This window comes from Convolutriloba macropyga, chromosome 5 (assembly GCF_964194025.1).
Source record: "Convolutriloba macropyga chromosome 5, txConMacr16.3, whole genome shotgun sequence".
NCBI classification, from domain to species: domain Eukaryota; kingdom Metazoa; phylum Xenacoelomorpha; order Acoela; family Convolutidae; genus Convolutriloba; species Convolutriloba macropyga.
The window spans coordinates 4078543-4105457 of NC_134472.1; the positions used below are offsets into that span (position 1 = coordinate 4078543).

At 40.3% G+C, this 26915-nt stretch overlaps 2 protein-coding genes across 2 annotated transcripts; one reads left to right on the forward strand and one right to left on the reverse strand.

The window, feature by feature from the left end:
- Positions 1–814: 814 nt before the first annotated feature.
- Positions 815–12262, forward strand: LOC142339061 (uncharacterized). The gene is made up of 2 exons (XM_075388721.1): positions 815–1092; positions 11989–12262. Exons 1-2 carry the CDS (start codon positions 896–898, stop codon positions 12197–12199), a joined length of 408 nt encoding a protein of 135 aa, XP_075244836.1. The 5' UTR covers positions 815–895; the 3' UTR covers positions 12200–12262.
- LOC142339060 (uncharacterized) lies at positions 12189–25673 on the reverse strand. The gene is made up of 8 exons (XM_075388720.1): positions 25313–25673; positions 24154–24982; positions 22918–22979; positions 20576–20777; positions 19425–19723; positions 17542–17709; positions 17219–17342; positions 12189–12993 (listed from the first exon to the last, which is right to left on the reverse strand). Exons 2-8 carry the CDS (start codon positions 24431–24433, stop codon positions 12419–12421), a joined length of 1710 nt encoding a protein of 569 aa, XP_075244835.1. The 5' UTR covers positions 24434–24982; positions 25313–25673; the 3' UTR covers positions 12189–12418.
- Between the last annotated feature and the right edge of the window lie 1242 nt (positions 25674–26915).

The window sequence follows — 26915 nt, forward strand, 5'->3', positions numbered from 1 at the left end:
TTTTGTTGAAAGTTTTATGGTTTAAATTATTTTCTTCAATGGCCAGTTTCTGTCAGTGCGTAAAAACAGTGCCTTCTTTTAACCAAAAAATTTTAATCTGCTGCAAAGAATCTCTTAAATTCCGGAATATTCACAAAACAGTGTTGTGAAAATATGGATGCAGCGTTTCATATCTTCGGCGAAGGAATTGTCAAATTATTTGTAGCTTCAGTCACCAACACACTTAGGAGTTTTGGAAAGTAGAGATGCCCCTCATGATCCAAAATATTGCGTAATTTTTAGATTAATATCGCCAGTACTGAATGCATGATTAATATAAAAAATGGAAAGATGTTTTCCACCCAAACATTTGAAGTATTTGCTGCACTATATTTTATTGGTTAAGTCGGCCTGAGAAATTGGAAGTTGAACTGCACAGGGTAAGGAATTCTGAAACAATACTTTCGTTTCTTATAAACTACATAATATTGCAATTCTGTTAATTTATTTCCATTTGAGGGGTTTAAATGCAAAATTCTTGAGCTTAGTTCAACGGAATTGATTTGGTGTCATTTTATTGATTTTTTTTCAATGCCTGCATTATTTCCTCAAGTTTCGTTTTAAAGGTTTTCTCAACAATTGACATAAATGTTACAAAGATTTTAGAAGTTATTCAATAATGTGTATGTTCGAATAAATTCTGACATTCCTGCCATTTGTGTCGAAGTGGAATTTTTCTGCTGAAACAATTATTGACTTAATATGCTCTTTAAGTTTTGATTGCGTTCAGAAGAGAACCTTTTGAGGAAATTGCGAAAAATTGTTTGGGTAAGTTTGCCTTAGTCGAAATGGTATTCTAGAGGGAATGTAATCATCGTTTTCACTTGAGCAAGCATTTCATCAACGCATTTCAAAGATGGACACTGGAACGCAGTTGAAAAACATGCGCAGAATCAGGCGCAAACAGTGGAGCGTGGCTCTGGCAGCTGTGGCCGGAACGGGGTGGCTAAGCTACCAGCTGTTCAAATGGATGCAGCCAAGTGAGCAGCAGATTGCAGAGCTCAAAGCCAAGATGGATCCACTCAAGTTGCAAGAGGTCGAGAGTTCAAACCAGTAAGTAGAGCAATTGCAAAGCAGTAGCATTCTATTCGGTGTTTAATTGCGCTTAAACGAATTTCGAGACAATTATCTTAAACGTCTTTGTGTGAAAAATTCTTTTTGTGTAAATTAATGCCTTTTTATGCAAAATTTTCACTTTTGTTTGACTGTTTTTGCGCTTTTGTTCTAGAACATACTTTGACTTCTCAAGTGACTTGGTATGCTTAACGTTCTTCATTTTTGAATCCCAATTGCACTCATTGTTTGTTGCTAATATAAAAGCGATCGCGAGTGGTTGAGGGTTAAAGAGTTGTAGCTTAGTGGTTAAGATACCAGACGGTTATCCTATATAGGTCGCGGGTTCGAACACCAATGAGGTTGGAGTTTTTGCGCCCATTAAGACTTTATCAGCTACACCCGCCTGTCGTTCGAGAGCAGTTCATCCGACGTCAGTCGGTTTATGTTTGGTAAGTGTCTCAGTTCTGGTGAAAACAATGCTTTATTATAATGCTTGATTTAACGTAATAATAGTATCATTATGAAGACATGAACTCATGTTTAGTTCTAGATCAAGGTCCTTGAGTCTGTGAGTTCGTTCGCGCCGTCTAAACAGTCCTTTTGAGACAGATGTTTTAGCGGTAACCGTGTCAACCCTAAATGGATGATGATCTCGCATCATAGTCCAGACATGAAGTTGACGGCGTTGGTAAAAACAACCATGAAATTATACTCGGCTAATTTGTTTAATCATGACCTTCTTTAACTCAATGTGAGTGTGCGAACAAAATGCTTGACTACACAAATATTCTTGAAATAATCAAGTCTATTCTGAATGTTCTAGAAACAATCAAATATTCTAGAAATAATCAGGTTCAAGCAAAATGAATGCCTTAGACACATTATACAAACATAACCAAGTAACGTCGGACGAATTGCTTTTTCAAACAACCGGAGAGCTGTTGGCTTCGGAAGGAGCCAGCTGCGGCCTAGAGTTGCTCGAATTAACGGGACGCTTGGGGGGAGCAAAGTGAGGGATGACAATGGCCGTCTGGTCCCGGTCGGGGGAGATGCCGTTGTCGTCTTTCTTCTTCAATTCCTTGGGTTTTGTTGTTTCAAAATAGATTCCTTGTTTCAATTTCTTTATTCAATCATTTCTTTTGTTTCGCCACGTGCACCTTTGTTTAGCTTGTTTTCGATGATTATGATTCAAACGTGTCGAAGAAATCAAGTTTACAACAGTTAGGCGGCAAAATGTAATTAAGAATTATCACATCGATAACATTCTCGGGGCCTACCTAACCTGCCGGGGGTGCTTTTGGGAAAACATGTGCAAGTTTAACAGCTGGTCGGGTTAAGAAGCCTAAAGCAGTTTTTACTTCACATGACCTAGCTGTTTTGTCGGGGCCGGTGAGTGTCCTTGTCACGCGTCCCAGGGGCCAAATTCCTCTTGGGGTCCATTCTTCCAAAACCCAAACAACGTCATTCACTTCCAACTTGGCATCAGGCTTTAACCACTTCTTCCTTGTGTTCAGGGTTCGAATGTACTCTTTTAGAAGTCTCTTCCAGATTGCTTTGAGTCGTTGTCGCATTTGGGTCCACGTCTTCGTCTGGATTGTGGGAGTCTCTTTGAAGACACACGCTGGGACATTGGGAAACGCTCTACCGATCAGAAAGTGGTTGGGTGTCAACGGGTCCTCGTCCTCGATGTCACTTCTAACGTGTGTTAAAGGTCTCGCATTGACAAGACTCTCTGTTTCGATAACAATGGTGGAGAAGACGTCCCATGTCAACTTCGCAGATCCGAGATTCAAGAGAAGAGCTCGTTTTACAATTTGTACGAGCCTCTCCCACACCCCACCGAAATGAGGAGCAGAAGGAGGGTTTAGACGCCATTCGACGGACTCGTTCATTAGTTTCTGTCTAATGAAATCATGGTCAAGTTTGAGGGGTTGTCTTCGTATCTGTTTTCTGGCTCCAAGAAAGTTGCTACCATTGTCACTGAGGAAGAGTCGAGGTTGTCCGCGTCTGGCGATAAATCTTCGGATGGCCGTCATGCAAGTGGTTGTCGTTAAGTCTTCTGTCACTTCCAAGTGCACAGCTCGTGTGACTAGACAATTGAAGAGGCAGATATAGGCTTTTTCTTCTTTGTTCCGCTGAATAACAGTAAAGGGCCAATATAGTCGATTCCAACGTTTGTAAAAACTACAGGAGACTGGTCTTGTGGAAATCTGATGTCGGGTAGATCCGCCATAGGTGGTTGAAGTCCTTGGCCTTTGAATCGTCTGCAATCAAAGCACATGTAGGTGATACTGCGGAGGGCGTCTCGAAGACCAAACACAAAAGTTTTGTTGCACATAGTTCTTCACATATTCAGTTCCAAAATGCATACAGATTTCGTGGCATTTGATTAGAGAGAGTCGGGTAATGAACTCTTTTGCGTTTAGAATAATTGGGTGTTTCGTGTTGTAACACAATGTACTCCTTTTGGTTCTGCCACCAACACGCAAAATGTTGTCTTGGAGAAACGGGGAAAGCTGTAGAAGTTTGTCTTTCGTTGGAAGAGATTTCCTCTGGTTCAGTAAGCAGATTGAAGTACCGAAGGAGGTCTGTTGTGACGCTTTGAACAGGTGATTTCTCGATTTTTCAATATCCGTACAGTTGAGAGCTCTTTTTTGCTTGGTTTTAATTATGTCCAGGAAGCGAAAGACTTGTGCGGTTGCTTTGAGTAGCTTGGTCCACTTCGAGAATCTCTCGACGTCAATGATTGCTTTTACTGGTTGTTGTATTGTTGTGACGTTTGTTTTCTCCGCGCTGAGTATCTTGTTCCAGCTGTCTTTTGGTTCGAACAAAAACGAGGGTGGAGTTAGCCAAAGTTTTGGCAGCTCATCTGGATCAATACCACGAGATATGTGATCGGCTGGGTTATTCTTACCACTGATGTGATACCAGCTATCAGATGATGAGTTGTCTTGAATTTCGCGCACCCTGTTGGAAACGTAAACTTTAAGCTTGTCGGTGCTCTTAATCCACGCTAGGACTGCTGTGCTGTCACACCAAAAGACGGTTTCCTTGAACAAAATATTTTGGTGGGTTTTAACGAACCTAGCTAAGCGGGTTCCAAGAACTGCGGCCTGGAGCTCCATTTTAGGAATACTGAGCTGCTTGATCGGAGCAACCTTGGCTTTGCTTATGAGAAACGAGCATGAAACGTCATTTTCTGAAGAAGTTCTGATATAAGCTACAGCTCCATAAGCTAGTTGCGAGGCGTCGCTGAATATATGGAGTTCATGTAGTTCATTTGTTGTTGATTTGGGATTTTTGCAGAGAGGAAATTCAATAGGTGGTGCAGATTGATATTTATCAATCCATTTTTGGATCAGAATCCGTTTTTCGAGCGGCAAAGGGTCATACCACGCTAATCCTTCTTTCCATACATCCTGTAGAATAATCTTGAGTGTAATTACTAGCGGGGCTATAATGCCTAACGGATCAAAAAGACAGGCGATTAGCGACAGAAGTTTCCTAATTGAGTAGCTGTTACCGTTGTTGTCAAACTTTGATGGTTTCTTGTGGAATAATCTGTCAGCCGACTTATTCCAGTGAACTCCAAGCACTCGATGACAATTTTTGTCGTTTTCGTCGCTGTCGTCAAAATCTTGTATAGCGGATCTTTCGTTTGAGACAAATTTTGTCAAATTGAACCCGCCTTTCGAAAGCGTTTTCTTAAGCAGAGCTGTGTCATCTTTAGCCTTTTGAACTGTCTCGAACGAGTGTACAAAATCGTCCATATAAAAACTGTTGTAGACTAAATCTTTAACGGCCTGGTTTGGCGAGAAATCGTTAGCAGTTTTTTGAAGAACAAAGATTGCTGTTGTTGGCGAGCATCGAGCGCCGAAGATTATGCGGGTGTACTGGAACTGTTTTATACTTCGCTCAGTTGGCCACAGAAATCTCATGGAGGGTTGATCTGTTTCTATAATGCCGACCTGCATAAACATGGCTTCAATATCAGCCGTGATAGCAACAGGTTTTTCTCTAAATCGAAGTAAGAGCCCGACAAGATTGTTTAGTAAGTCGGGTCCTGTGAGAAGATTGCTATTCAGTGAACTTCCTTTGAATGTTGATGCAGCGTTTGAGACACGGCGCACCTTTCCTGGTTTATTGGGATTGGTAACAGGATGGTGTGGTAGGTACCAGACACGATCGGGTGTAGTGTCACTGAAAGTTACTGGTTTGACATATCCTTTTTCAAGGTCAGTGTCGAGTGTTTTCTGATACATATCTTTCAAGGCTTTGTCTTTGAGTTTTTTGTCAAGGCTTTGGACTTGAGCTTTTGCTACGGGGTAATTGTTCTCAAGGGTAACTTTTTCTCTCCAGAGGAGACCGATTTCATATCTTTCTCCTGTATGTCTCACTGTGTTGTTAAGTATTTCTACTGCCCTTTGGTTGTTCTTGGAGAGGGAAATTTCGTCTTCATTTTCCGTTCCAGATGTGTCAATTTTCCAGAAACTGGTCACGGATTCGGTTAAAGGGTCTTCATCATCTTCTGTTGAAAAAGTCATTTCCCTATCGAAAGCCTCAAAACTATCTGACAGAAAGTTTGTTCTTTCGGGTTTGTCTTTGTCAAATTTAATGGGGCCTGTTATGGTCCATCCAAGTAAATTGCGAATGGCAAACGGGGTGTTTTTAGGACCCTGCAAGAACTCTCGCTCGAGTATGTACTGTGTTGCATCAATTCCAAGCAGGACTTGGATTTTGTTGTTTTCCAATTGCGGAAAGTTGATGTGTTGTAGGTGTGGGTACTTGCTGCATACCTCATTTAACTGTGTCACGGGCGCGTCGTCGAAGTGCCAATTTTTTATTGAGTAAACGTAGTTTAGACGGAACAATGGTCGTTGGCTCCGGAAAAGCCCGATGTCAAGCTGTACTAGCTTTGCTTCCATAGAAGAGTCGCCAAAAGCAGTTGAGACGTTCAGAGTCGTTTCCGAGCTTGTTTGTGGTGCATTCAATTTGGTGATCATCGGATCGAAAGCATATGAGATTGTGCTGCAGCTGTCTAATAGCGCGTAGCACTCGAAGTGCTCGTTGCGTCCAAACAGTTTGATGGGTATCATTGGCAATTGATTTCGGATTCTCCTCGGGAAGACAGGTGTTTAACTTGGCGGTTTTGTTCCGCTATTTATATCTTCGAACGATTCACAAAGGGGCAATTCGTGTTGTGTGATGTTTGTTTTCTGATTAGGGCTATAGTTTTTATCGTGTAGCATTGAATGATGCTTGTGTGAGCAATGTCTACATAATACTTTTGATGGGCAATTTTTTGCATTGTGATTGGGACTTAGACAGTTGTAGCAGAGCAGATTTTTCTTCACTTCCGAGTTTCGCTCAGATGGTGACATCTGCAAAAATTTAGAACATTTTCCAAGTTAGTGGTCGCCTTGATCTACTGGGCATTTCTTGCTCTTAGTTTGCTGAGTGTTGGAAGAATTTCTTTCGGAAATTCGGTTGTTGTTCGAGGTAGTACTTCCGCTGTTGTTCATAAACTGTGATGTTCCTCCAATATTGTCTCGTCGCACGTTATTGTGACTATAATTGTTGACTGGCTCGCTTCCGTTTCTGAAACTACCGTTTGTGTTCGAGTTTCTGTTGCCATATCTTTTGTTTTTGTTTATGTTTTGATTAAAGAACTTGGATTGATGGTTGCTATTTCCATTGTGGTGGTTATTTTTGTCTCGCCGATTAAAATTTGTTTGTTTTCCGTTATCATTCGGTTGATTTTGAAGTGATACTGACTCCTGTAGCTGTTCACAAGCTCTAGCTTGTCTATCCATCCAATTTGAGAGGTCTTCTATTCCTGGGAAGGTACTATTGATATCCACAAGGTGTTCACTCCACTTCATTTTCAAAGACCATGGTAATTTATCCCGTGCTATCCGAACTAAGTACGTTGACTTCAAATCGGCATAGAATCCATGGGCGTTGAATGTTTGAACCAGTTTACGTAGAAAGGACGCATAGCTGATCAACGTCGCGTGATCGCTTGCTTGTGGTCGTTGCCATAGCTCTAGTTCTTTGGTTAAGGCTGATACGACGTGCTGCGGGTTTCCAAAGCGGCGTTCCAGTTCCGACAACGCTTCGTGATAAAAACCTGGGTTGCACAAATATCCAGATACGGCCTCTTTTGCTGAGCCAATGACTAGGGACTGCAGGTAGCTCATTCTTTCAATGTCCGAGATGTCGCGATTATTGTGGATTACTGATGAAAACATGCTAGACCACTCATTCCATTTCCGTGGATCTCCGTCAAACTTATTTACGCGAATGTCTGGGAGCTTGACCGAGCGGTGGTTATTTCGGAAGAAGGGCTGGTGTTGATTGTGGTTCTGGTAGTTCTGATATTCGCCTGGATACGCGTAGTAACCATTGAGGGCTGGTTGGGTTGTAGCGTAGTTACCTTGTTGTTCAACGAGGTTTTCAGGATTTCTTCCTGCGTCAGTCTCGTTATAAAAGTGACGACGACCGAGAACATTTTGTTGATCTGGCATGGCTACAGGGGCAACATATTTGCTGCGGTTCGTATCGAAGCTTTTTTTTGTTTCAACTGGCACGCTAAAAACTTCCGTGGCAGCTGTTGATCCGTTAGCTTGTGCAATGAAAGGCCGATCTGTTTTCTGGTAGCTGTTCTTACTTAGTGGAGAAGTGTTTGTTGGATTCATGTTGCCTGTTTCTTCGCTCCCAATGAAATACGGTCGATTGGTTGTTGAAGGGGGAACCGGCATTTCATTGCTGGATTCGACTTGATTTGTCCTTATAGGGTTGGTGTTTGAGAACGCTTGATAGCTGTTGGTGTTAATATTCACTGCTGGGTTGTGCTGGCTCGTGGCGTGCACTACTGGGGTCGTGCTGGCTCGTGGCGGGCACTGCTGGGTCGTGCTGGCTCGTGGCGGGCACTACTGGGGTCGTGCTGGCTCGTGGCGGCCACTGCTGGGTCGTGCTGGCTTGTGACGTGCACTACTGGGGTCGTGCTGGCTCGTGGCGGGCACTGCTGGGTCGTGCTTGCTCGTGTCGGGCACTGCTGGGTCGTGCTGGCTCGTGGCGGGCACTGCTGGGTCGTGCTGGTTCGTGGCGGGCACTGCTGGGTCGTGCTGGCTCGTGGCGGGCACTGCTGGGTTGTGCTGGCTCGTGGCGTGCACTTCTGGGGTCGTGCTGGCTCGTGGCGGGCACTGCTGGGTCCTGCTGGCTCGTGGTGGGCACTACTGGTGTCGTGTTGGCTCGTGGCGGGGACTGCTGGGTCTTGCTGGCTCGTGGGGGGCACTGCTGGGTCGTGCTGGCTCGTGGCGGGCATTGCTGGGTCGTGCTGGCTCGTGGCGGGCACTGCTGGGTCGTGCTGGCTCGTGGCGGGCACTGCTGGGTCGTGCTGGCTCGTGGCGGGCACTGCTGGGTCGTGCTGGCTCGTGGCGGGCACTGCTGGGGTCGTGCTGGTTCGTAGCGGGCACTGCTGGGTCCTGCTGGCTCGTGGCGGGCACTACTGGGGTCGTGCTGACACGTGGTGGGCACTACTGGGTCGTGCTGGCTCGTGGCGGGCACTGCTGGGGTTGTGCTGGCTCGTGGCGGGCACTGCTGGGTCGTGCTGGCTTGTGACGTGCACTACTGGGGTCGTGCTGGCTCGTGGGGGGCACTGCTGGGTCGTGCTGGCTCGTGGCGGGCACTGCTGGGTCGTGCTGGCTCGTGGCGGGCACTGCTGGGTCGTGCTCGCTCGTGTCGGGCACTGCTGGGTCGTGCTGGCTCGTGGCGGGCACTGCTGGGTCGTGCTGGCTCGTGGCGGGCACTGCTGGGTCGTGCTGGCTCGTGGCGGGCACTGCTGGGTTGTGCTGGCTCGTGGCGTGCACTACTGGGGTCGTGCTGGCTCGTGGCGGGCACTGCTGGGTCGTATTGGCTCGTGGCGGGCACTACTGGGGTCGTGCTGGCTCGTGGCGGGCACTGCTGGGTCGTGCTGGCTTGTGACGTGCACTACTGGGGTCGTGCTGGCTCGTGGGGGGCACTGCTGGGTCGTGCTGGCTCGTGGCGGGCACTGCTGGGTCGTGCTCGCTCGTGTCGGGCACTGCTGGGTCGTGCTGGCTCGTGGGGGGCACTGCTGGGTCGTGCTGGCTCGTGGCGGGCACTGCTGGGTCGTGCTGGCTCGTGGTGGGCACTGCTGGGTCGTGCTGGCTCGTGGCGGGCACTGCTGGTTCGTGCTGGCTCGTGGCGGGCACTGCTGGGTCGTGCTGGCTCGTGGCGGGCACTGCTGGGTCGTGCTGGCTCGTGGCGGGCACTGCTGGGTCGTGCTCGCTCGTGGGGGGCACTGCTGGGTCGTGCTGGCTCGTGGCATGCACTACTGGGGTCGTGCTGGCTCGTGGCGGGCACTGCTGGGTCGTGCTGGCTCGTGGCGGGCACTACTGGTGTCGTGTTGGCTCGTGGCAGGGACTGCTGGGTCGTGCTGGCTCGTGGGGGGCACTGCTGGGTCGTGCTGGCTCGTGGCGGGCAATGCTGGGGTTGTGCTGGCTGCTCGAATGATGTAGACTTTGTAACATAAGTCGCCGGACCCGAAATTTGTAATATAACAATCTAAGAAATGCTAATAATTTTAACAATTGCTTCGCTGAAACTCGTTTTTTTTCCAAAAAAAGACCTTCGGAATTATATATCAACCAGTTTATGATGATGGAAGCTTCTTTTCCAAGCTACCAAGCTTCTCTTTTCCTTTTTTCTTTTACCAGTGACTAGCTGCGTTTATGATAACTCTATGATATGTGCTGGGTGGGGAACGTTACCGGTGCCCCGAGAATCTACTAAATCTACACTGTTAAATTTATTGTAAAGTTTGTAAGAGTTTCTTATCTGTTTAGACACCAGACACTTGTTTCCTGATCCTCGGCTTTTCTCGGCGTGTGTTGTCTGCTGCTCTCAGTGTGTTTCCTGTTACTCAGTCCATTTCCAGTTGTAGTGATCTCAGTAAACTCTCAATCACCATGATATCACTGAATGCGTCTTAGTCAGAAGATGTTATTAGACATTTGGCCAGGTGCAAATCCTTTGTAGGTTCTCAATGATTCTCCGATTTATTGGGCGCCAAAATGACAATGGCCGTCTGGTCCCGGTCGGGGGAGATGCCGTTGTCGTCTTTTTTCTTCAATTCCTTGGGTTTTGTTGTTTCAAAATAGAATCCTTGTTTCAATTTCTTTATTCAATCATTTCTTTTGTTTCGCCACGTGCACCTTTGTTTAGCTTGTTTTCGATGATTATGATTCAAACGTGTCGAAGAAATCAAGTTTACAACATTTAGGCGGCAAAATGTAATTAAGAATTATCACATCGATAACAAGGGAATCCAAATCACCAGTTAGAGGATGACGGTGGACGGGGCGGGCGATGACTAAGGTGGGTGGTCAGATGCTTCAGATAAAGAACCGCCCGTCACCATATCTCCCCAAGACAGTTTAGATAAATGGCATGTTGAGAGACTAATAAAGCGTAAGGCTCTAAGAGAGCTCTGCTCAGTCACTTGCTGCCCTCCGGGCTTTTATCTTGTTTTTGAAGAAGAATTAAAAGATTCTGACAAAGAAACGGTCAAGCGAAAAATCGTATTGAAAACATAGCCGGTAGAATATCGGAAAGGACTAGCCTAACCCTACTTGAAAGAAATATCAAAGAAAAGGTAAAAACAACGGAGAAGATGATATCCTAATAAAATAGGATTAGGGGGTTATAGGAGTGGGCTAAATAGGTTTGAGGGGGTAGAATTATAAGGGATAGGTATCTGGGGGGTCGTCTGCAGTTTAGAATAGGGAGGGACTGTTATTGGAAGAAAACTTCTCAAAGTGACATTTTGACCTTGCATTTTAACCAGATTTCCTAATTGCTATGTTATTAGAATCCAAGTGGTAATGTCTAATGTTCGCAACCAGAAGTCGACTTTCTAAACGAGCAATCGACGTTTCAAAATCGAAGTCAATGTTTGAAAAGAAATAAGTAAATTCAAGTTAAGAACAAACTTGCTTTAGCTAAAAAAATATAATTGGTAGAATACTGGAAACGACTCGATGAGTTTCGCAGTATAATGTCAAGAAAACCCAACCTGAAGAGGAAATTTGAGAAAACGATAAATTAGAATTGCCTAAAAAACAATTGGAGGTTTTTCAAAAGCGCAGGCACAATTTTTTGTAAGTGGTGGGGCTGCAGTGGTCTTGCTGATGGCGGTTGACTGGGGGTGGGGGATATGCAGGTGGGGTGGGGTTGATGGCGAGAGTAGGTGAGGGCAGAGAGTTACGTACGTTGGTGGGGGTTTTGTGGTTTTAACCGGGAATAAAAACTGTTATGGAAAGGAAAGTTCTCAAAATGAACTTTTGGCCTTGAATATTACCAGCAGTTCCTAATTTCTATATAATGAAAAATAAGCTACTGTTCAAGTTCGATGTTCGGAAACAGAAGTCAATGTTCTAAAACATAAGTCAACGTTCTAAATTAGAAGTCAACGTTCGAAAAGAAAGGTGTCAAAGTTCGATTTCTGAACAAACTTGCTTCAGCTAAAAATCTTAAGAATACCAATGCTCCTCTTCGAGTCGTAAAACTTGTGGAATATCAATACTCCTATTCGAGTCATGAAAACATTGCAGGACTAATGTAATTGCTGGTGACTTCGATTGAGAACAATTAATAATTGCTTACATCTTTATTTTCGATTTATTAAAAATAATGGTCAATGAAACCGGAGATATCCCGAAAGTGCAATTTACACCACGCAATAAAGCTTTTATGAAAATGACATCCAAGTAATTTATCTGGTCAGAAAAAACATTGGTTAAAAAGACTAATCTGGCGAAATACTTGTAAAGCCTTTGAGAGCATCTGAATACCTGACTGATATTTATATAGGAAATTAATGGACCATTTGCGAATTGTGGCCAGCAGCAATAAGCCCATCGGATACTATGAAAGAAAGTGGAAAGATCATCAATTTAACAAACTGAGGGTGGAGTATCCTTATGAGAAGAGAGAAGACCATCCGCACCTTTTCCCAGAAGATAAAGACCTCCAGGAGAGGACGAGGGCCAATCGGGAGTCATTGAAAAGCAAAACTAAATAATATTGAATTTGAGTTTTGTCTAATTGATATGGACACAAGGTAGATTTACTTAGTTTTTTATCATTTTTTAATGCGTTTATATAAACAGATATGAGAGTTAAATATGAGGCTTTCTTTGTTCAGCAAATCTGAACATGGCTTTAATAGTTTAATTCAGAATGTCAGAAAAATAGGCAGTTAAAGGAGTCTTTTTAAGGCGTCGCTTTCCTGCAGTTTTGTTCAGATAAATAAAGATAGCCAGAATTTACACTTCTTCACCAGTTTTTGATTGGTTTCGCCTTTATGAAGCCTCTGTTGGCCTGCAGTTCTGCTTAGAAATGTCTTGACCTTCGTTTGAAGATAGTGTTCATACTCCTGGCCTACTTTGGTTGGCTTTGGAATATAAAATTGATGCAATCCAAATACGTTAATCAGATCCCATCGTTTTGAAGAATAGACCGCGTAATAGTTTTTGTTTGAAACCGGTTTGTAAACTGTAGACGGGGGAAATTCTATGGTCAGATAATCAACTTCACATTGCTTGTCAGTTGCGTTTAGTGGGCAATACATGTCCATTACTGGACATAGATGTTTTAAATCTGAAACCACGTTAGCCCATACTTTGTCATAGGCACATGAATCTGTGTAGTTTGTGACGTACAAATCCAGAGCTGACTTGACAGCACTGGAGCAGTTTTTGAGAGCGTATTGGTTGCAGAGCAGGTTGTTTAGAAGCATTTTGAGCGTGGATAAATCCATTCTGCCCAATCGTAGCTCCTGGACCAAGCAGTAGTCCAGAGATTGACGGGGCATTACTGAAACACAACTGGATTCTTTGTTTACTTGGATCCAATGAATGTGCATTTCCTTCCATATGAGAAATTTGTCATTAAATGTCTCAGTAATTTTGTACATTAAATGTCTTTGCAGTAATTTTGTAAATCATAAACTACCTCGGAACCAACTATGAGGGGGGGGGGGGGATTTAACTGATTGATTGCGGGACAGATCATTTTTCCCCCATCTAATCTGTATTTGTTTGGGGTAATGGAATGATATTGATATCTTAGAACTTGGTTTTACGAGTTCCGTCAAAACCGTAAAATTTGATATGAACCTTTTCATTTTCGACTGATTGGGATGCCAACTTCTTTTGCTCAAATCCCACTTGAAATATGTGGAATCAGTTGTATGTGGATTGGAGCTATTGTAAATCTATAGACTGACTAGAGTACATGAAATTAATGCGAGCAATAGTTCCGCATCCGCTGCCTCTCAGAAATATCGCTTTTCAGGTTTTTAAGCATTTTAGCCGTTTTGCTCAATTTCATCTGGTTTCTGATATAATTCTGTTTATTTTCAGTAGTTGTACCATTTTTGTTCTATGCTGTGCTCAACTTAGTATTTGTTAAACTTTTTTGTCAATAACTGTTTAATCCAATACACACCGATTAGTTCCGCAATTTTAAAAGTTTCACAAGGGCAATTTGGCATTACAGAGTATTGTTGAGCATTAAATTCGCAGGAGGTAGTTTTATCTGACTTTAAATCATTTCCCATCAGTTTTCAATTTGTGTTTTTTAGTTACTAAAAGCAAACCTTTTTTAAATTTCGAAGAAATGGAATAAGTTAGATGATTTTTGTCGGATTTCACTCTTATATCTGCTTGGGTGTTATTAATAGCCGCCCTCATCTTCTCAGCCGGCTATTATAGCGCTCCTATTACAATTCAAAGAATTTGAATTGTATTGGGGCGCTGTCTTTTTTTAGATCTGTTCACACATTTTCATGATTTTTGAAGTCAAATTGGAGTAGTGATTTTGGTCACGACGAAACAGGAAGTGGAGCGAAAAAGCGAGTGGTTTTGCGGCGTGAATTTTTTTTTGCTCTAATTTTAAAGTAGAGTGAGAAAAAGGTGTTTGAACAAAAATTCGCTTTCTCGCTAGTGGTTTTTTGTTCAGATGCGGCAATTTCACTTTGATTTTTACTTTTTTCGATTTTTTGGACCGTTTTTTTCTAAATGGTTTTTGTCCAATCCTTTCATAGTTCGTTCTAGATCTAGTTTTCTGTTTAGTCAATGAAAATTTTTTGAATTGTACGTCAGGACTTGTCCTGCTATGTTTTTTTTTTACTTCGTCGATCTTTTTTTCGCTTTACCCATTTTGCTGCTTTTTCGGGTATGTTTTTCACTTGGTTTTACCTTCGGGTATTTAAATCTTCTGAAAACAGTTAGGTCCATAAAAATGTTTCTTAAAATGTGTTTAATTGCTCTCAAACGAAGTTTGTAGCAATTATATTAGTCCTGGTGAGCTTTTTTATCGGATTTTTCACTTGACCTACTTTTCGTCCTCAAAAATGGGATAAACAGTTAGCGCCCAGTGGGCATTAAGTGCTCTTAGAGCCTTTAAGCTCACTAGTCTCAAAGTATGCGATTCACAGCAACTCTTTTGGAGACTTATGATTATGGTGTGAAGGGTGGTTGACCCCCCCCTCCCCACACACACACAACTACGACCCCCAGTGCACCCCTCCCCGCTTCGCTCACCTCACAGCCCTTCATTTAAGCTATAGCAAGCCTCACAACCGTAGCTAGGTACTGACGAAGACAACCGTTCTCGTTTGAGAGCATTTCTCTCCGAAGTTAGTCGGTTATGTTCTAATTGTTGTTTGTTGTAATGGATTTTTTATTTGGTGCAATAGCAGGGCAAAATTTGTTCTTGAACAGCTTTCCATTCCCTCGGTAGGGTTTCTACGATCGGCAGTCAGTGCAAATGGTGCCGAAAAGAATTGTGGATTTGAGGAAATTATTACATTTCTGAATTGTGAAATGTAACTTTCAGAAGAATGCAATGAGCTAGTTTCTTTCAAGTGACATGTGTTCCATTTCAAAAGATAGTGTTTTGCTACTGTTTTTCTTAATGTGTTTCTAGTTTCAAAGCTATGTTTCTAGTTGTTGTTTTTCAGGCTTTTTGTCTTTATTATTTATATTTTTTATTTAAGAATTTTGGCAATTCTAGTTGGGAGATGACGACTGTATATCAACAATATTTTTTGCTTCGCTCTCATATCTTTTTGGTGGTTGTCTTATTTTTCAATGAGATTTCTATTTAGTTGTATATAAATGCAAAATGAAAACAAAGCAGGCAGAGAGATGAGATTTTGTTTCATTGGGTTAATTTACGAGTAATCTTATTTCAAATCACGTTAAAAATTCCACTTCGTTTTCTGATTTCTTCAGAATTATTTTAAAGGTCGAATGTGTGGGGTTACGAGTGGAATAAGTTAGAGGGGGTAAAACTCTATGAACCGCCCTTCACTCCATTAATTTATTACCCTTAAGCAGTTTCTGTGAATCGCATATTTAGACTAGTAAGCTGTAAGGCTCTAAGAGAACTTGATGTTCTCCGGGTTATACCTGATTATCCCGTGTTTGAATACAAAAAGTCAAATGGTCGGACGAAAAACTCGATCAGATGAAAAAATGGTTGTACGAAAAATTGTATAAAAAACAACAGGACTAATTTAATTGCTACAAAATTCGTTTGAGAGCAATTGAAAATTTAGCAAGGATTAAACAAGCATGTTATATTTGAACATGGACAATTTATATTGCACACAAATTCTGATGTAATTTTTCTACTATAATTTGGATCGAAATATTTCTTGAAAGCTTCTTTTGAAACTCAGGGTGAGATAAAACTCGCTAGAAAAATCTTTTGACGAGTCAAAAAGAGAAGAGCTTGATATAACTCAATTACTGTGTAATAGCAGCCATCAGCCTCTCAACGGATATTTTTAGGCGCTCTCCTTTGTATTTAATTCGCTTTACCTTTCGATCTCGTTTTTCGTTTTACATAAGTCACGATTTTCACGCTTGCCTTCTGACTTACTTCACTCACAGACAAAAGAGCCAGATCAAAAGAAACGGGATAAACATAAATCCCGTTCATTAAGTCATGATGCAATAGGTTATCAGAATTAATTAGAGCGATTGCTGGCTGGTTTTCGTATTATGCGTAATAGCCTTCAGTTTAGAAGCTGAATAAAGTGTAATTTTAGAAGCTCACCGAATATGCAGATGCCAAATAAGGACTTTGACAATTAGATGAATTCTGTAAATTTCGATCTCTTAATTTTTTTCTGTTCCAATCCTCATGTGGGTCAAGCGGGTCAACGGCGGCTATTTTCTCGCCTATTTTAAAGCTTTTTGTTTTCAGTTGTACTTTTAATCGTTTCAAGCGAATATTTTTAGGGGAGAAATGTATCAGTTTCTGACTTTTGAAAGTTCTTCTTTCATTAAGTTCTTCTTGAGTTAACATCGAAATAATTCCTGAAAGCTTCTTTTGAGAATAACTCACGTTGAGATAAAAATCGCTAGAAGAAACTTTTGACAAGACAAAAAGAAGAACCTGATGTAACTCATTTGCTGTTAAAGTTTTTTGTTTTCTGTTTTTTGTTTCTCGTACTGTTAATTGTAGGCGAATAATTACAGCGGAAATTCATCATTTTCTGACTTTTAAAAGTTCATCTTTCATTCAGTTAACAAACATTTGAGCATTTGGTATTTTTAACAGGGGCAATTTGAATAGCACAGAACATGAAATATAGTTTTCTCAATATCATTTGGGTCCTAAAAGCTTCTGTGTAAAAATTCCTAAAACCTTCATTTCGGGCTAATTCATGAGGAGAGAATTTCACCGGAGAAGTGATATGGGCAGACAAAAGAACGTAAAAGGGACCGATTTTATTACTTGCTGGAAACCTTTTTAGACAACTCAAAAGAACGATTGAGTTTTATTCCGAAAGTATCAAAAAGTGTTGATAGTTTGGAGCGTCGAGTATTTAATCTTGTGGCTCGTGTTGGAACTCGTCTTTTTTGTAAGCTGGCGTTTTTTGAGATTTCAATTATACCCAGTCATTTGCTAAAATTTGGGTTTCTTTATTTTCGTTTTTAAAAAGTTTCAAAACACATCTACCACCTTTTTAAGATTAAAATGCGTGACTTCGCAATCGATATATGATCCGCCTATAAGATCATACCTATCATTGTTTGAATCTCCCTGTCTTGAGTTCTTGCTGAGGCAGGAAGCTTCGGGAATCCAACAGGTTTGTTTCTGGGTTCCAGTGAGCAAATCAAATCTTCAAAAGATTTGACAGCACCCCTCTAAAAGAATAGATTTTGTATACAAAAAATTAGGTCTATAAATTAAATTTGAATTCGACTCCTGTTCAGTGCTTTTATTTGGATGTTAACATGGATTTCACGTTCGCAATTTAGCAAAAATGTTGCGTTGCATTAGTGGGTTTATCAGTTTTATACTTTAAGGAAACGTTTATTAATTTGACTTCATTTTTTCGCATACCTGGTGTGCATTATTTGTCGAATTAGATGCACATGTTGTATCGATGCACGTTGCTTTACTTTCGCCATTTCGTTTCTGAAGTTTGTCTGTTTTGTTGTTGTTGTGTGTCGTAGGGTGAGTTTTCATAGTCGGTGTGAACGAGCTTGCAATCGGGCTAAGAAGTATCAGCTAAAATATTTGCAACACTAAGAATTAAGATCTATTCTGCCCCCCCCCCCTCCTCCGATGTTTTTGGCTCCCACTCATTTGTGATGAAATAGCACGTTAATGTCTAAAAAATAGCACGTAGGCCTGGGCGCGTAAATGTTACGACCGCTCACAAATGCTAATTCTAAGCTCGGAGGGAATAGAATTGTCCGAAGAATTATTATAGAATTATGAGAAATATTCTAAGCAACAGAAAACTTGCACTCAAACTACTTGGGGTCAAAATGACCTTCAAATAATGAAATTATACCTCTTCAACTGTATCTGTTTCAACTGTACCTGTATTAAATCAGCTCAAAGCTCAAAGGACTTAAGAGATATTTTAGTCTATCCGGCTCAGTAATAAAAAACACAGCTAGTTACAAGTACCTTGGTGTTTTCTTAGATAACAAATTGTCGTTTAATGCTCACATTAGTTTGGTGATGGAGAAACTAAGTAGGCAGTGTGGAATTTTATCAAAACTACGACATTACGTGCCTCGTTGATTTCTGTTAGATTATTTCTCGTCAAATGTTAAGCATATTGTTCAATATGGTGTACTCATATATGGCGGAGTGAGTTTTAGCTCACTGGAGCCAATTCGAATGCTACAGCGGAAAATACTATGTGTTATGTTTTAGGAAAACGAAAAATACGTTAGAAGATGTCATAAGGGATGGTAAATTTCTTACAGTACATGAACTTCACATCTATGAACTCTTAAAATTTGTTTTCCGATCAGTTTATAATTTGCATGGTGATAAGGATCTAAACAGCTGGTTTTCGTTAGTAGATGCTCACACATATGCAACACGCAGATCAGCTAAATCTTTTCCGAAAGTACCCAAGGCCAATTCTAAAGTTAGTCGGTTCTCATTACTGCACAGATGTAGCGAGTTATACAATATATTAGTGGATAACGAAGTGTTGATGAGTTGCTATGATAACCCTGCTTTGATTTTTACTGATTTAATGCATAGCATTCGGGACTCATATATTTTATCTAACGAATCACTAGTCAAAAAAATCTTTGAGCTCTAGCCGCGGGTGGGACCCCTTTCTTTAGTGCAATGCCCCGTGACCATAATGCCAGGACGCAACAAAAATTTGAAACAGAAAATTTTGAGGTCACAATTGCACATTTCTCATAGGATCAGTATTAAAAACAATTTTTTTTCGACAACGTTGGCAATTTTTTGGGGGCCTTCAAACTCAAAGATGAATATTATGTTTTTAACAGGGCAACGCTTGGTGATCCGAATTGGTCCGTACGTTGTCCTTTCTGTTTCTCCTTCGCGAGTCATAAACAGTTGTTTTATTTTCATTAATTGTTTTTGTATATATACTAAAACAGAGAAATTTACTCCCTCTCTCTCTCTCTCTCTCTCTCTCTCTCTCTCTCTCTCTTCAACTGTATCTGTGAACCGAACACTTTGAGATTAAAGAACTTAGAACTAACTTAATGCCCTCGAGTTTTCTTCTGAGTACGAAAAATCAAGTGTTCAGATGAAAAAACAATCAATCGAGCGGCTGTTTTTGTGGTTCAGCTTTAAAAAAAATACGCAAAAAAATAAAATACGCGTTTATCAAAAAAAAAGTCAGTCTTCGAGATATAAGAAAACCAACGGGGGCCAAATAATTACTATAAACTTTATTATAGCAACTGGTAACAAAAATTTGGAGTTCATAAATCTACCTTATTGAACAAGTATGAGGCTTGTTTGCGAAGCTGGTGAACTATCTCAGTTGACTGGTCGTGTATGAGAAGTGTGACATTATTTTTGTCACCCCTGAAGTATGTCACCATTTTATTCGCCCATTTGAGCAGCTCTATCTGGTCTCGTATTCCTATGTGGACATCTGGACTATTTGAGAGTCTGTAATTGAAGGTGATAACTATGCGCTGCATGTATGATATGAATTGAGTTGAGGGTGCTATGTCTGCCTGGTCTCCACTCCCTGTTCTCATGTCACTTCCGTGTATGTAGATTAAAACTAAAATTCATTTTTGAAGACTGCATACCTTTAACTTCTTTAATTACTTTCAAACGAAGCTTGGAGCAATTATATTAGTCCTGTTGGTCTTTTTTGTGCAATTCGTACTATCAACTTTTTGTCTGATAGTTTTTTCGTTTGACCCTTTTGACTTTTTGTCCTCAAAAACGGAATAAACAGGTAAAGCCGGGAGGGATTTAAATTCTCCTTATAGCTCATTAGACTCTATGTTCTTGAATACGAATTTTTCAAGCCCAAGAAATGAATTTCTACCCGGAATATCTCTATTTAAACCTCAGAAATGATGCGGTTTTGATTTAAACAGAAAATTTGATGATATCAATGATACATTTAACACCAAGTTCTTAGAATTTAATTTATCAAGATCAAAAAACTTTGTTCACTGTTCTAACTTCTTAAATTTTCACGATTAATTTGATCTTTTATAAGTTTTGAGGTCTAAGTGAGGTCGAGAATATATTAGAGAACTCTTGAAACAAGCACGTGCACGTTTTGAAATGCCAGATCTCTGCAGTGCTTACATACAGTGTCAGATTTGCGGACTCATGGTTCTGGCTTGCATCTCGAACCGCTTCGTGGTTCTCAAGGATTCCAGATTTTTTCCAAGACTCCATCTGAGTCACTGAACCCATACCTCAATTTCTGTTGATTTGTAAACGCTCTTGTTCTCGCACAAATGATTTTTTCTTCGACTTGAGGAAAGAATTGAAGAGTAACAATAATTTATCAGGTTATTAAAGCGCATATTGCCTTAATTTGTATTTGAATTAAATTCCGTGGGCATGATTTATAAGATAGAAGCATTTTTGAAGCATGAATAAATTACTATACCTCCTGTAGTAGTTGAATTGTCATGAAGAATCTCTTTGGGCACAAATATGTTAGCAAATAGGCAGTCCTCACATCCATATGTCATTGGAGTCACCTCCTGGGCCAACCCGTCTTTGTCCACCCGAGATACGAACTGTAGACACGGCTTGCCATAAGAAGTGCTTGTGTGAACTTCGTTTGCATTGCACCAAACAGGGTTGCCCTGGAATGTTACCAACCATACTAATCGTTATTGATAGGTGTTAAAATAGTTTAGAGCAAAGTTCGTGAGCATTTATTTTTTGTCTACCAATAAGTCAATTTGATGCTGCTTAATTATTGTCCTTATGGGAGGCGGATGCTTAATAAAATTCTGAAATTATTTCCTAATTCAGCGATATGATGGTGATAACTTTTTTGTAATTCTGCGATTGTTATATGTAATAGTTGGAGAACTATTTTTGCATGTTAGAAATGATTAGTGTGCTGGGCAGACTTGAGACAAGGTGAAGCGGCGTTGAAACGAAGCCCGGTTCTAATCAAATCGATGAGGTATGAATTTATTTTCGCTAGCGCATTTCAGATTAGGCTTGTTGGGGGAATTGAAATGGTCTGTCTTCTGAGAGAATGGTGAAATCTGTCGATAAAATATGTACTTTTTGGACCATCTTGTTCTAGACACTACTTTGGTAATTTTTGGACGCATTGTCTGTTGGGTTTAAATCAGTTTGCTCTTGTTTGTCATGATGATCTTCAACCATTGCAAAAAATTAAAAGATACAGTTTTTGTTAAAAGAATTGCCGAAATGTCAATATCAAACCTTAGTTTCAAAACATATTTAATTTTTTTTATTTAAAGATGTTTGTGCTTTGCTATGTTGTGTTATACTCTTAGGAGTGTAATAAATTAGTTTTAGTTCAGATTCTGTCAGCTTCCAGTCAATTTTTTCAAAAAGTTCGTAGTTTTCTGCAGTGCAATGTTTTTGTTATCGCCAATTTTGTAGATTATTCTTTCTGTTCGTTGTTTTTGGCAAGATTACTCCTTTCCGTTTTTTCAATTATTTTGTGCCAAGAAGTTAGTGAATAGGTTTGAGCGTCAGCAGATTCTCATTTAAAATTTAATTTGTGAATAAATTGCTCCTAATTAAGAGTTTAATTCGAATGAATTGTTAATTTCGAAGTGTTTAATTTGACTTCAAAATAGTTTGTTTTTCCTTTATTTCGTTTTTTTTTCATATATTAAAGCTTAGCCGACTAACATTGGGCGAATTGCCCTCAAATGATTGGCGAGCGGTTGGTTTTGGTATTTGATAGCTTGGGATTAAATGGTAGCATTGGGGGTGGATGGGAGGGTTGGACGAGAGGGGGTTCGAAATTGGCGGGTAAAGGGTGAACTGGGGATTGCTGGGGAACTAAGGGGATGAAAAAAAGAGACTCTTCTTGTCAACATCAAGCTCGATGAGTGATTTTCTTTTAAGCGGAACAGCATTTTTGTCTGTAAAAGTTTTCTATCACCTCAGTAATCATCGCTATTTAAGTTTTATGATTAACTTTTCTCGCTTTTACTGTTTCCTTGAGAGTTTGCGGTGTCAAGTGTCAGAATTTTTTGGAGGACCCTATCCTTTTCGCAATTGCCCGGAAGACTTTATGCTTATGAATATCGTGTTTCTCTTAAAATTTTGACTATATGGTTTGACTGTTTTCGTGAGGTTTGAGAGCGTGGCGGAAGCGAAAACTTTAAGAACAATCAAGGTTACTAAACTGATTGTTGAGCATGTTTTAAAATTTTGCCAAGGAAACTTTTAACTTCGATTTGCAAGTAGATTTTGTGACATATTGTTAATTCTTTCTCTTAGAACGTTAAGATATTTGGTCGTTTTGGTTTTGGGTTTTTTCTCGCATGAAATATGGAAGCTGTGTTCGGGTCCTTTACAATAATTTTGTTGCAGTTATTTTTTTTGGAAATTAGATTTGTTTCTTTGATACAGTTGGATGAATTTTCGTGTTGTCTGGGCTATTAATATTGCTTTGAGTAGTTTTTATTTAATTTTATTTTACTTTACAGTTGTTGGGTTTTGATTGTTTTTTTCGAATATAATTTTTCTCGTTTATTATTTGGACAAAAAATGCCTTTTTTTCTCTTCCACGGTGAGAAGCTTGAAAACGGATCAAACTGAGCTAATAGTGCTCTCTCTGTTGCTCTTGCTTGATTTTCTCTTATTTTTGAAAATCAATTGACATCAGGAAACAATTTGTTGTTATTGTTATATACATCCAGAAGTATATCCAACTGAAATTGATAGGACAAGCTTAAGGGTGCCATTTCGTATTCCAGTAGCTTTCTTTAGAATATGCATACAAACCCATACGGGCTGGAAGCTGTCATTGTGTGGCATATCTGGTATCACCACACCGTATCGCATACCTGAAACAAAATTCGAATTTCTGAACGTCAATTGCGGTTAGTGGTTAGAACTGATTTTCGATAGTTTCAGTGCGCTTCTTTTAGCCGGCTCTTAAACTGTAACACGACACGGTCTATACTTTTCTAAGATTTCCGTTGATTTAAAAAATAATGAAGCGCTGTTTAGTGTAGTTCTGATTCTACAAAAAAAGTGCAGCATGATTGTTCAAAACTAAGTACAGAATAATAATTTGATGAAAATCATCTAACTTTTTTCTTAATTTTGCTAAACTCTGTGCCTAGGAGTACTATTGTACCCCTCAGGTTCTGAACCTTGAAATCTGTGACATTAAAGTTTGTTGCCCTTTTGATTAAAAGCAATTGGTAGCACGACCAAAGATTGACCATTTCTTTTTGAGTTATCTGAGCATTTTTTGAAGAAAACTAAATTTTTCTTTTTCCGTCGTTTAAGAATTTTCTTGAAACGGCTTTGTTCGCAACGTGGTTTTCTAACTGCCCCTTGGAAGGATGTATTAAAAATTAAAATCAGCGCACATGTTTTGTGAGATGTTCAACATTCAAAAAGAGTTCTTTCTGACAAAAAGTCCGGCTGACCTTTTGACTTTACGATTGCAGTAATCTGTCGTATCTGTTCTATAGTGAATTTTGACGAAAGCGATTTTTGAAAAAAAATAAGATTCAGATTTTTTTGATTTTCAAGTAGATGTTATGTGACTCTGCTTGAAGTTACTGAAACCTTCTGGCATTAATCGAGAGCCGCTTAGCTGTTCGAGATGTTAAGACCGAACTTCTGCTGAGCAAGATAACCATGCTTAAAACACAAAACATGCACCTTTTTAATGACGAAAGTTCATGAAAGTCAAACTTCTGGCACTGCAGAGATGTACACGTGGGTGTTTTAAGTAATGGTTAAGTGACACTGCTTGAAGTCACTGAGAACTTCTGGCGTTTATCGAGAACCGCGAAACGGTTCGAGATATTAAGTCAGAATTTCGAAGTCTTTTCTGCAGAGTCACTTAACCATGCTTAAAACACGAAACGCGCACGTTTTAAAATGACGAAAGTCAACTCAAGTCAACTTCTGGCTAAGTAGCAACTTCTGGCATTTTAACTTCTGGCACTGCAGACTTTCAGCATTTTAAAATGTGCACGTGAGTGTTTTAAATAAACTTACCTCTAAATTGATATACGTTTTCCTTTTCTATCCCAGTGAATACCCCACATGGTGTGGTAACATTGACATAATTGACAGGACTGGGCAAGTATCTGAGAGCCATAAAGTGGCATGAATAAAACAGCACAATAAGGAGCACAACAAGCAGTACTTCAATTGACACACATCCCCACTTGGTATCGTACCATTTTGTCGTAACTCTTCCGCTTCCGATCGGAGCCGATGAGTTGAGGTTCTCGGTGGAACCCTTGTTCTGTGATTTGATTGTTTTGACAATCATTGTTATCTGAACTCACAGAAATCAATTGGCCCGATTTGATTGCGCTTTTTGTGAAAATAATGCAGATTGTTATTTAAGTTGGCTCGCTTGACCGATATCGTTGTGAATATTGTTCGCTAACGATAGCTGTTCCCGTTGATTGTGACAGCTGTCGAGCTGTGTTCCAAATCACACAGCTGAAAGTTTGAAATTGTTTTTAAATCTTAAGTAATAGGTTACAACTGGGATAATAATGGCTCCTTGAAGAAAATTCTTATCAAGTAGTATATCGGTGCTGAAATTATTGCCCGCGAAGCTCTTTGTCGTTTGCAGCTCATACACGTATCGAAATCGACATTTCATAACCAACTGGGCGGATTTTGAACCGACCCAAGATTTTTTTAAAAAAAAATTATATAGTAACACAATATGTAGTAACACAATCAAACAGAAAGCTTGAACAATATGCAATCCAAGTACGACAATAAGATAAAAATTCAGAACATGAACTGATTTTTTTTAATTAGCTGGGTTGTGACTTTTTAGTTGTGATTTTTACATTTATGTTGACTTGCAGATGCGAAGGACTCCAATAATTTAAGTGAAATGGTGAAAGTTAAAAATTTGAAGAGACTTTATTTTAACGTCCCCCCCCCCCCTCCCCGTTTTTATGCCCGCAATTACAATGTGTTATTATATAGGACGCGTTACTATGTGAAAAAAATAGCACGCGCGACTGGGGGCTTAAAAGTTAAATGCTCACAAAGCTGTGGGGGGGGGGGCAGAATATATCCATTTTTTGTGGTACGTATGCTTATATTAAGCAGCTAACAAGTTTTTATTTGTGTTCTATTTTCGAAAATTCCTTGGCGTACTCGAGCGTGTTGTCTCGCATCCTACCACAGAAGACAAACTCAGGCCTAGAACGGAGAAAACAATGTGAGTAGAACAGTGTAAGTGAATCAATTATTAAATGGAACGAATCTAATGTGCTTTATTGTACGATAGGCAAAACGTTTGCAGCTTTCCTTTTATTTTATATTGGTTACGGTTGCTGATTTTAATACTAATTTGCGATTGTGAACAGCCAAAATCTTCACACACAAATGCTTTTGTGGATATAGACATCTGCCCCTCCCGTCGTCTCTTCCCTTGAAGTGGAAATTTTGGAATTCACCAGTCGATCGCAAAATTAGAAGATGGCTAAGCGTCTTTCCCATTACCCAGGTTGAGGTGCCATCCGGAAGTGACCTCTGATCAGACCGTGCCAGACGAAAGTAACCTCTGATCAGACCATCCCAGACGAAGTTGACCTCTGATCAGACTAATGTGCGCTCAAAACACCGTGTGCGCTGAATGTGCGCTCAAAATGGTCTCTGATCATACCATTCCCATCCGGAACTGATCTCTGATCAGACCCAATTCAGACCATTGCCAGACGATTGTGCAACCATGGACCAGACGAAACCCAGACCATTGTCCAGACGATTGTGCGCGTCAGATGAACTCTGATCAGACTATCCCCAGACGAAAAATGCCATTGACCAGACCATCTTCCCAAGATTTTCTGACCACCTCCAGACCATTGTCCAGACGATTGTGCGCGTCAGATGACCTCTGATCAGACTATCCCCAGACCAAAAATGCCATTGATCAGACCATCTTCCAAAGATTTTCTGACCACCTCCAGACCATTGTCCAGACGATTGTGCAACCATGGCCCAGACGATTGTGCGCGTCAGATGACCTCTGATCAGACTATCCCCAGACCAAAAGTGCCATTGATCAGACCATCTTCCAAAGATTTTCTGACCACCTCCAGACCATTGTCCAGACGATTGTGCAACCATGGCCCCCACTAAACCCGGACCATTTTCCCGACAGTTGTTAAGTCAGATGATCTCCAATCAGACTATCCCAAAGCAAAAATGCCACTATTCAGACACGTCTCTAGGAGAAATTTGATCGGGTCAAGGGGCAAGTTTAATGTGAACCAAATTGTTAACCCAGACTTACAATAGTATTTAGAGATATGCAGAGAATTCATATATTTTACCTCATTTACCATTTTAAAAAAGGGTTCTGAATGTTCTTTTACATTTATTACTGAATATATTGTGAAAAAAAATTAATGATTGAATATATGTTAAGAAAATCTATGGTTACATGGATTTAAAATAAACTATCATTTTTTCTTTTTATATTCTTTTAACTTCTTCTTCACAAATAGATATTCTTTATGTTAATTTTGTTGTTTCTTAATGTTTATTTTAATCATCGAAATGCTTATTGGTCAATGTATCTAATTTTAGTGAATTGACAATAGTATTGTAGACAACGTATGGAAAATCAGCTCACTAAAAATAGATACATTGAACAGTAAGCATTACGATGATTAAAATAAACATAAAGAAACAACAAAATTAACATAAAGAACATCTATTTGTGAAGAAGAAGTTGAATGAATTTAAAAAGAAAAGAGGATAATTGATTTTAAACCCAT